Source organism: Oryzias latipes, chromosome 24, assembly GCF_002234675.1.
Source record: "Oryzias latipes chromosome 24, ASM223467v1".
Taxonomy (NCBI): Eukaryota; Metazoa; Chordata; class Actinopteri; order Beloniformes; family Adrianichthyidae; genus Oryzias; species Oryzias latipes.
Window position 1 is genome coordinate 6,782,185 of NC_019882.2, and position 11,202 is coordinate 6,793,386.

Here is an 11,202-nt window from a genome sequence, read left to right on the forward strand (position 1 = left end):
ACCATCACAGTCATGTCAGCGATGACTGATGGGAGTTCTGCATCCAGGCCAAAACTGTGTCCAGGTTCGTCTCAACTCAGACAGGCAGGCAAACTCTCCGGCAACATGTGAATAACTTGAATACATTAAAACACACCACAAGGAAACTGCCTCTGAGCAAAGGTCAGAGGGGCTAAATGTGCAAGTTCAACTGCCACAAACTGAAGGAACGTGCTGCTTCAAGGAGTTTGAAAACTCATTGCGGTGTTTTTGGGGTTGTAATGATTTGTTCTGGATGTTTGAACAACTTTGGTGCAGTATTTTCCTACCCCGTCTCAGCCTAGTGAATGTTTCTATTCATTCATGCCTGATGCAACAGATTTCCGAGTGAAACAGTTTAGCACAAATCTAGTATTGTATTCCAAAAAGAGAAGTTTTTGTTATTTTGCACTGACAAGTAATATTTAACTATTTTTCACCCAAAATTTACCTCCCCATATTGTCAGTTTTACCTTTTTTACAACATTACAAGATAAAAGCTTATTATTCCAGACCATCAACTTTTTCCATTGTTTCTTTTTGTATATTAGAAAACATTTAGCAGAGAAATTAAAAAACAAAACACAAAAAAGTGTACAGTCAATGCATTTATGGGTTATGTATACATCTACATTTGTATGTACAGTATATCTAAATATCGTTTTTTTGAGGCAGCCGGAAAACTGTATGTGTGTTCACTTAAAGCAGCTTTGATGAAAGACAAAAATATACATGGACAAAAATTTGCAACTGTATTCAAATTTAGTTCTTACTTTTTTTTTTTTTTTTTTTACCAATTAATAAATAATCTTACCACTTCCTTTCCAAAATGCTTTATGATATTTACATCATAAATTAAACAGGAAAACCAAACACTTGCTAGATATTTGTCAATCATTTCCTAACAGATTCATTCCAAAACCTTTTAGGCTGCTAAACTTTAGGATGATTCCAAAGTGGGAGGAGAATTTAAGGATTTTTATAGCATTGTCTACCATGTGCTAAAAAGTTACGATTAAATTGGGCAAGCAAAATAATAGAGAAAAAAATACTATGATATGTAAAAACAGGGTTTTTCTTCATCTAAGTGAGTTAGGATGACCACAAAATTGACATTTTTACATATCAAAAGCCTTTTTTTTTCATCTTTCACTTCTCCTCCTTACTCTTTTTTAGGTTTAGAAAAATGGTGTGATCCAAACACCAACAATCAAGGTTATGCCACCAGTAAAGGATTCTACTCTGACAGAAAAAAAGACACATAAACCATAAACAGCCCACTGACAAATAAATACTAGGAAACATTGACATCTTACAACAGTGAAATGCTCGTCTGTCTGTGTCTCTGATGCCACAAGTTGTGTCAAAAAATTATGCTTTGTGCAGTGGAGTTTTTTGGCAAAAGCACAACGGAGAAACACTTTTTCCCACTGCATTTGGAAATCACATCCAGGACAGATTAACTCACATGGCCAATGGTGCGTGACAGGAGCAGGACAGAAACATTTGCTTGATGTTTAACCAGCTTTTGGTGGGAGGGTTCTCCAGTTCATCACCATTTAAACTGCATACAGTTTCCTGTGTAATGAATCTAACTTCCTCCCAGGGCCAGTTGGCATTTTAAGCCTTAGTTCCTCTCAGTCTTGGAAAACACCATTTGATGATAAAGAAAAGAAGATGGAACAAAGGCCTGACATGTACAGGTTGTGCTGAATGAACCACAGAGGGTACATCAGTCCAGAGCAGGTGCCTTGTATCCTTTTGTCACAGTCTCACTTTTTGCGTCCAGAACCTGGTCAGAAATGCTCATGCATACATCAGCAACATCCTCATTTAGACAAGGGGACCTATTGGCAACAGAAATTGTCAGCTGCCATTGGTGATGATAACTGAGGTGGCCTTGTGTCCCTGTATCTGCTCGGCCTGCATTCTCATGTGAGACGTGACGTCATACTGCACGCCTCCACACGCCAGGCCAGAGTAACTCCGCAGGTTGTCCTGGTCATACAGATGCTCCAGGGAATACCCAGCCAAAGCGTAAGCCCTGTCCAGCGGCTGGCGGTCCTGGGATGCATAGAGCAGGGGGCTCCCCTGGGCTTGTTGAGGGTGGGGGGAAAGATCAGTCTGCATGTAGTCTTTAGTGAAGGGGTGGCCAGATCTGGAAATTCCATCAGAGCTGGGGCTGCTGAGACGAGACAAAGACGCGGGGCTGGTTGTGTTTTCGTCATTGTCGTGAGGACCCAGCACTTTAATGCTATCCGGATGATGGAGGCGTTCAGAAGGAATGTCAATACTGGGGGCACCGGGGCCACGGCACACCACGCTAGGCATTGTAAGTTGAGAGTGATGGGACAATGTGGGGGTGAAGCATGTGCTATGAGTTTTGGTGAGGCCTGAGACATCCAGAAGCGCCTTGTGATGATGCAGACGGCTCTCCTCTTCTTTGATCATTTGCTGTGTGGCGCGGATCAGGGTCTCCATCTTGCTGGGCTCTCGAGGGCTTGCTTGGAATTGATCTCCAGGGTAACGATCACCTGAATCGCTGGTGGAACCTCCACCTTCAGGTGAGCTCACTACACTATCTTCATCCCAGTGGCCTCGACCTGCAAGATAAAAGAATGGGTACATAACATTTAATTTAAGGAATTCAGTTTGGTAAAAGGTGGACATGTGGTTTTTGCAAAAAATTCTGCTCTCTGAGCATATAGGAATCACGGTCTAATGTCTTGGCAGAAGCTTCGTCTGGGTTGTTTTACTGTTTGAAGATGTGAATGTAAAATAACTTGGCTTTGAGTTGCAGGCAATTTTTGAACAGATGGTAGCAATTGGCACACCGGCATGAGACGAAGTAAACAACTTGGCATGTCCCATAATAACATTTAGGAAACAGCTACCAGAAGAAGCTTGGCCAGAGCTATTTTGAGAGACAGATGGTTGTGGTCTCAACCCTAACACCTCACCGTGAATGGCGCCATGGTAGGGTGTGATTTCATAGCCGTCACTGTTCTCCACTGAGAATTTCGGAAGCGACAGCACCGAGCGCGTTGTGTCCCACCACATCTCTCTTCCTGACTGAGGGGTTCCCAGGAAGTAGCGGCCACTCTGGCATCGAACACGGTCACAGGTGGTGGTGTGAGGATGACTTTGGGCATGGGCAATGTCCTCTTCCAATAAACCAAGCCCGTAGCACAGGGAGCCTGAGTCTGGATACAGCCTGTAGGCACAGGATGCCTCTGGAGCCTCACTGGGATCCAACAGCTGGGGAGAGGTAGAGTCTGTAAGAGGACTCCCTCCCCATTGGCTGTCTTGATCAGATTCTGAACGCTCTGGATTAAAAGCCGAAAACTGCTGGAAGAATAACCACATTTCTGATTGACAATTGCATCTGCAGGCAAAAATGTCTTGTTTTCATGTCATGTCTCTATGAAAAGTCTTTCACCTGCGGGTAAGGCGACACTCTAGCTTTGGCCTTTGACTGTGTCAGACGTGACTTGGTGCTTTTCCTGTCCTCGCTGTGACTGTCAGAATAGGGGAAGGCTGGCTTGGTGGGGCTCATTTGGTCCAACGACAGCTGCATTCCCTTATACTCGGTGTCCCTGTTAACACATATGCGATATGTATATATATATATATATACATATATAAATATATCAGAAATAGCAAGAAGCATTTCCAAGGTGTTTTCTTCTCTCAACAAATTTACAGTTTTGTTTGGAATTAAATTGTTATGATAGATTCATAAAAGATAAGAAATCTAGAAAGAGAACATTTAGTCAACAGTTTCAGCAACATTTTTTAGTCTCAATAGACTTTACCTAATTAAGGTCATTAGCTTTCAATACAAATTCAGCAATTTATTTATTTGCTTTTTTAGAATAATTATCAGAAAAGGAAAAATAATGTCCATTTTAATGTTCTGTTAATGTTTTAACCCCTTAAATACTAATTCATCATGAACAAGTCATGGGCTCCTTCAACAGGTAAATTAGATTCATAAAGGTCAAAATAAGGCAAAGGAGGACTTGACGCCTAAATTTATTTCTAGCTAAGTAAAAAAAAAATCACTTTTTGTTTTCAAGTACATGCTAAATTAGGGTAATTTTGGGGCCAAAGTGGTTTGATGCAGATCTGCATCTACAGGCGTCAGAGGGGTTCAAAGTTTTCCTTAGGTTAACCAGAATTTTTTTTCATTTTTTACTAGCTCGAGTATTTATACGAAAAGTTTGAAAAGAAAAACAAATGTTACATTTAAATATTGCTCCATATATTGTGTGCATGAAATTTCCTAAACATTTATTTTTTTATGCATATGATTAAAGAAATATCAACATGTAAAAAACAGCCAATAGTTGCTATAAGTCTTAAAGGACTTTAAAAAAGTTAAATATAAAAAAATTGAAGCAAATTATACGTTTCCTCTTTTTCAGAGTTCTGCATTAAATTATTCTGAAATTCTGACTTTTGTCAAAACTCCAGCTTTATTTTAAGGAATTTACATGTCCTTTAAATATTAAAAATAATAATAAAAGGTTGGGTTTTTCAGTATATATATTTTATTTTTGACTTAAACATCAGAATTCAGACTTAATAGTTTCCAACATTTGTAAAAACACACCAAAAAAATGTAGTCTTCCACTATTTTTATTATGGATTCCTCCTGTTTTAGTGACCTAAATCGTTCTCCATGAAGCAGACAATGAGCAGTGAAAACGACATTCCTATCAAAATAAAGGCATTAGGTCTTAGCTTCTGAGAAAAATAACAGACAACTTGAAGAAAGTTAATTATTCCTTTTGGCTGTGCAACCATTACCAGAATGCAGCTCGAAGCAAATCGAGTCAACATGCACCCTCACACATGCATGGCCCCTTTTTACTTTAAACCTCCTTTTTAAGCATCTCAGTAAAAAACTGTGAAAACTTCTGCCTTATTTTGACTGAAACATGCATTCTGCTTGTAGACCATTTAACTCACTGTCCTGCAGCTGAACTCGAGCCAAGCATTGCTGTCGAGAGAGTGAAAAGGCTCCTGTGTCAAGTGTTCAGCAAACATGAGCCTATTCTTAACTTATCACATCAACAGTGTGTAATAGCAGCTGGTTGGCATTTTAAACCTTGTGGCCCATCCTTGACCCTGTTACAGCCCTCCTCTTTAATATGACTCTAAATATGACCCATTCTTTATGTACAACACAGAGGAAGAAAGGAGGTGTTTGGACAGCCAGGAACAGCGTCAGGGCTATTTGTTCTTGCAGGTACAGTTGCATTGACTGCTTCTGCATCCTATCTGAGCCCTGGATGACTTATGTCTGAGCCAATAACACTGGTCTATGTGCAAACTCAGCTGTGTTAGCTGAATTCCACTTCAGGGTCAATGTCAGAGCACCTCAGGTCTGAAATACGCCACCCACCAACCAGAAGACATGATTTATTTATTAATTGATTCTTCTTGAGTTAAAATGCTGCCATGGCAGGGGAATTGAATGGCGGCTTATTTTTTCAATGCAGTTGTTTTCTTGCACTTTTGCTGCGTGTCAGCTCTCGGATACCTCTGTGTTAGACATAATTATGTGCTTGGAAATTCACTGTCATTTTAATGCAGTTACTTTGTTTTCTCCTTACTGCATTGAGGAAATCAATACCCAGAGTGCAGCCATATGTGTGCATGCACACACAGACTCACAAAACTCACGCGCACAAACTCGCACACAAGTGGATCAACCAAACCTAACGAGAAAAATCCAACGTGTGCTACAGCTATGAGATAGCTATTGATTCTTAGTTCACCGTTTGATCGATTTTGCTTTCCTTAGACTGCAGATCGATGGTGACAGTAGAGGTTTTTTGATGAGGCTGAACCCTGATGTTTGTCTTGCTGTCTCAAAGGGCTTCAGTGTGCTTTGTGTTCTCATAACACACAACTGCCTGAACCCTGCGGTTGCAGCATTTTGTTGATTTGTGTAGAGGCAAAGGAAAAAATGAGAAGGATTTTTCTAAAAAAGCAAAGATCCGCCACAAATGTACAACACTTTAATCATCAATGACAACAAAGTATTTTACTAGTTTCGTTTGGTAATCCATGCAGACTTTTTTGGCCCCACTTTTTGTTAAAATTGTCATGCAACTTTGATTATAACTGGTCAGATCTGTAATGCAAACTTTTCAAAGAAAGGAACATGAGCAAAACAGAAAAAGCTTTTGTCTGATTTCAAAAGAATACTCACGTTAGGACGTAGTTGACACTAACGATACAGTGAGGTCTTGAAGAGCGGCTGTTGTGGACTATAGTGGCGTAACTCTGCACCCAAACCCAGCCGCCCTGCTTTGCCAGGAAACGGTAATACTTAGTGGTGACTTGGCCTTTTACAAGCACTGAGGGAGTGAACAGAAACACAAATATTTGACATTTGTTGTCTTAATGTTTTTGGGAAATGTTTGTGACTGTCAAACTGGTTGCTTCATGAAGGAAAGTCCTACTTAAAAACAAGCAAGTTTGTAACTTACAGAGGTGGTGAGCACAGCGGAGGTGGAAGATGTCGCAGCTGTGGACATGATGGTACAAGGTTTTCTCTATCAAGTCCTGGGGCTCATAACCTGTCAGCTCTGCTACCCTGGGGAGAAGTTAAGGAGGTATAAGTATGCAGACAGACGCTGGGAAACATTAAATTGCTATTTTATTTCCCTAGATAACGTTTTTTCCAACGTCTCTCAGGAAAAATGTGGATATTTAATACCACACAAACAGCAATGCATTTTTAAAATAAATAAACAAACAAACATAAATGCACCAAATGAAAGCATTCCCTTACCTGGAGTCCAGGAAGATAAGCTTCATGTCCAAGCTGGCTCTGAACATAAACATGTTACTATGCAGTTTGATTTCAGTCACAGCGCTAGGCGGTAAAGAGTGACCCACAGCCACCAGTCCCACATTCTGGTAGCAGCCCTCAAAAGGCGACATGTCAAGACTGTACTGTCGGATCTTTAGGTAGCCACTGCAGTGAATGACCTGCAGATGCACAATGGACAGGTATTGAGATGTACATTCTGATTTGCTTTGCAAAAAATAAAAATACAAAAGATATTAAAAAAAAACAACTAACATGTATTTTATTTATGCTTCAGCATAATATTTATTTCAAAAAAATCAGTTCATGGTTTGTTTTGGAAAATATCCTGTAATTGTGTCCTTTTAGCCCCCAACTGGACTAGTTCCAGAAGTCTAAATAAATCAAGTTTTTAAGCTAAATATTTAGTTTTTGATTAATCAAAACGAAAGAAAGCTAAGAAAGCTTTACCTTGTATCCCCCACTGGTGAGTCCTGCGTTTCTTTTGGCCAAAACACATTTCATTCTCAAGAAAAAAGAACGCTCCACTTCATATTCTGAAAGCAGACGAGGATTATAAACACTTTGTGTGGTGCAGACAGAGAAAAGTATCATTTGTTTAGTCTTGAAAATATGTGCAATAATCAGGTGTCATTATTACTATTGTTGTTAAAATAATTGTCGTTTATGCGATGTTTTATTTTGAAAGGGAGTAATTTGTGAGGCATTTTCCTGCTCCAGATAGTAAAAAAATCAAATGTTCTCCAGCTGTTAGAACGCATTCGTTTCTCTTATGGCTCCTGCTGCTGATATCGCGCGGTAATTAAACTGCAAATAGGGGACATAAGCCTTCAAGTGGCTTGGTGCTGTACCTTGTACAAAGTGCGAGTGGAAAGGCTGGTGCGGCGTCAGCACAGCTGTCATCTCATCGTGGTCTGCAGGATGGATGTATTCATAAATACTGTTCCCGGTCAACTCTACCTGTTGAGAATAACTCAGGTAAAAATGATGGATCTAATGACACTTCAAGAATTCTGCAGGAGGGAGTAAAAAATCATCTTTGGGACCTGAGACAGGCCTAAATGCACCGAGGCTGTCTCTGAAATGTACATTATCTTCCCATCCGGAGCCACGACGAAGATGAATCCGTCCAGTGTCTGCAGACAAAGTAGAATACGTTTTCTATTCGCTATTTGCAAGACATGAAGATTTTTGAGTCTCGTCATCGACATTCAAGATTTACCTGCAGTAAATGAGAACCCAGCTCCCGTCCAATATTGTCCAAAGTTCTCGTTCGACTCGAATGGCCCCAAGCCTCTCCAAGACCTGCACCCAGATACAGAAATGTTATTATTATTATTATTATTATTATTATTATTATTATTATTATTATTATTATTATTATTATTATTATTGTTGTTGTTGTTATTATTTTTATTATTATTATTATTATTATTATTATTATTGGTTTGGAAAAACTTTTTACGCAGTGAAATCCCAGGCCTGCGTAACGGCTGCGCAATTTATTAAAATTCAGTCACTTTCATCCCACATCTCATGGAGCTCTGCTATTAGGACTAAATTAGACGCCCGTCACCCCCGCTACAAACGAAAATGGGTTTCTGCTGTCGCCCGGACATGATGTAGTTTCATCACCACCACGGAAAAAATGCTGAGTTAAAATTCCATCTTCCTACAAAAACTGCCCAAACGCGCATCCATTTTTCCCCCTCTCATTTTTTACAAAAAACCGCAAAAACTTTTTATATATATATATATATATATATATATATATATATATATATATATATATATATATATATATATATATATATATATATATATATATATATATATATATACACACACACACACATTGACTGCCTTATCTGACGAAAGAACGAAAGACAGTGTACAATTGAATAGCCACAGCTTTGATGGCGAGACGCCTTGTAGGCCTTTCTTCTAATTAATGATTGGTGTTCTCAGTCACGCATTAGAAAAAGCCTGCAGAGACCTGGAGAAAAAAATGATGGCAGATCACCTAATTTGGGCCCAACGAATAAGAATAAGAAAAAAAACCCCTAATCCATTTTTTAAAGACTCCCTGTAGATCGAGGAGGAAAAAATGATACTTTATTCTTGTATGCGATATGTATTTTCAGTATATCTTGTTTTAAAAAAATAGGAAATAATTTCGATTGTCTGTAAAAAAAAAAAAAGGGGGGGGGTTTTAATCAGAGCATGATCTTAAGCGTGTTTTGCGTTTCTATAATTTGCATCATTTAGATAGATATAGGTTGTGTGTTTTTTTTTTTGTCCATTCAAAGAAATGGTTCAAAAGCCATCTGCAGTCTTCGGGGGTCGCTCACCCTGAGGGAAAACAATTCTCATCTTCAGGTAACTTGTTGTCAGTCTTATAATTGAGGCTTTATCAAGCTGAGAAGTAATGGCCGAAGGCAAAGGCAGCATTTTGGCCAGTTCATAGAATTCACTGTTCTCCTTTTCCCGTCTAGTCCTTGCGGCCGTTTTGGATTTCTCCTTCATTCTGGCGTCTTTATCAGATGTCCTCGCTCGCGGGAAATGATGCTCCTTTTTAAAGCAGCGGCGTGACCGTCTCCACGTGGCTTTGCCTCGTCTTCTTTGGCATTTTAATTAACTATGAGAGCTGGGTTTGGATGCAAATGATGAATCCAAAAAAAAGAAGAAGAAGAAAAATGGTGTGATATTCCTGGAACTGTCGAGCCAATCACACTTCAGCAGGTAGGCGATGAACCTCCTCGGCACAGAAGTTGGCCTTTATCCATGACCTGCAAACCCAGAAAAGATAGATTCTTATTATAAAGAAAATGCATAAATAAATATTTACAGATGTGTGACAGCTACTTGTTTTCTTAAAGATGTTACAATCAAGACTCCAAAAAGTCAAATGATAACATGTCTGCGATACCTATTTTGGTTTGAGCATTGAAAACGCTGAAAAAAACAAAACAAAAAACCATATAAAAAACAAAATGACAACAATCAGGAAAGCAAATTAAAGCTCTACGTTAACAGCGGTGCTTCTACCTCTAAAATCTCATGTATTTAAAAATCTACCATTTACTGTCTGTTGTGTTTTGCGTGGAAAATGTCTATTTTTGTCCCTCACATCTGAACAATCCAAGAAGGAAAATCAAAGGCGCACATCGACTCATCCATCCTTAGTCATTCTTCCTCAGAATCATTCATATTTATCAGAAAACAAAGTCATCCTTCAATTGGATGAAGCTGTATTTGTCGATCATTTCATATTGCTGATCTCTCTGCAGCGGTGTCGAGGAAATGACATTTGACCCGACACCATTCCTCAAACCCGCATCGTCATTTGGAGAAACATCGGCTCCCACATCCCTGGTAGATAATTTTCCTAAATATAAAAAATACATGATATATATTTATAAACTAAAATCCCATACATAGCAAATGCTGATTTTTTTTAATTCCCGACAGGTATGTCTGTCGTATATTTCTACCCGAGCGCACACGCATTTCCTTACATCTGAATCGATCCTATGGCCTTAAACGCAGCCTACTGGGAATGTCACCTGTCCTGAACCGGGTTCAGCGATCGCCCAAGTTAAATTTCTCTCAGCTCCTCCTGGATCTTCACCTGGAAAGGCGAACGGGCCGTGCGCGGCATACACCTCTCCAAATTATAAGGACGCGCAACGAGTGGCAATCGTGCCTAACAAACCGCCTCTCCTCAGCTATCCCAACGTCCCTCTCTGTGCAGCTCAAAACCCGCCCATCGAGTGCAGCTTCTCCACAGTGATTGGGTCACAACGCTCAAAGCACCAACATGATTGGACGCACGCAGTGGGCGTCTGTTTGGAAGCGCAAGGGCAATGGCGCAGCGAGCGCGGCACTTTACCGTGGACGAAGTGAGCTTAAATTTGATCTTGTTGTGTTTTTGTCATTAACGCGGAGATGATGGATCAAGCTGAAATAGATAAATAAATCCGTATGAAATAGCTCGTATAGCTTGGGCATATTCGGCAGGGGAGAGGCTAAATAAGAGCCTGAAACATCTCCACTGGAAATTCCTACACAGAAAAAAAAAAAAAAAAAAACAAAGAAATAACCCATGGAGTGCAGCTTGTTCTTTTGCTCAACATTTAATCAGGAAATATCTAAATTTGATGTATTACATATTATGCTATGACGCCTTTCATGATTTGAAAAAAATATATCTTCTTCATATAAAAAAAATGTGAATGAGGAATTTTATTTTATTTTTTTTCCAGTGTATGACTTTAAATTCCCCCTAAAGGATTAAAAAAATAATAAATACAATGAAATGTTTCCTTTTTGGATTG

At 39.4% G+C, this 11,202-nt stretch overlaps 1 protein-coding gene across 3 annotated transcripts; it reads right to left on the minus strand.

Annotated features, from left to right (window-relative positions):
* Window positions 1-613: 613 nt before the first annotated feature.
* On the minus strand, window positions 614-10,902 carry sim1 (single-minded family bHLH transcription factor 1). Of its 3 annotated transcripts, none has more exons than XM_023953209.1 (12): window positions 10,384-10,902; window positions 9,217-9,654; window positions 8,088-8,170; window positions 7,912-8,001; window positions 7,717-7,825; window positions 7,316-7,401; window positions 6,827-7,026; window positions 6,522-6,628; window positions 6,242-6,389; window positions 3,458-3,614; window positions 2,979-3,276; window positions 614-2,621 (listed from the first exon to the last, which is right to left on the minus strand). In XM_023953209.1, the coding sequence occupies exons 2-12, from the start codon at window positions 9,389-9,391 to the stop codon at window positions 1,885-1,887; spliced, it is 2,190 nt and encodes a 729-aa protein (XP_023808977.1). In that variant the 5' UTR covers window positions 9,392-9,654; window positions 10,384-10,902; the 3' UTR covers window positions 614-1,884. The 3 variants fall into 3 exon arrangements, with proteins under 3 accessions (XP_023808977.1, XP_023808976.1, XP_023808975.1); XM_023953208.1 differs by having other exon boundaries at window positions 2,979-3,363; window positions 10,384-10,901; XM_023953207.1 differs by having other exon boundaries at window positions 2,979-3,366; window positions 10,384-10,901.
* Between the last annotated feature and the right edge of the window lie 300 nt (window positions 10,903-11,202).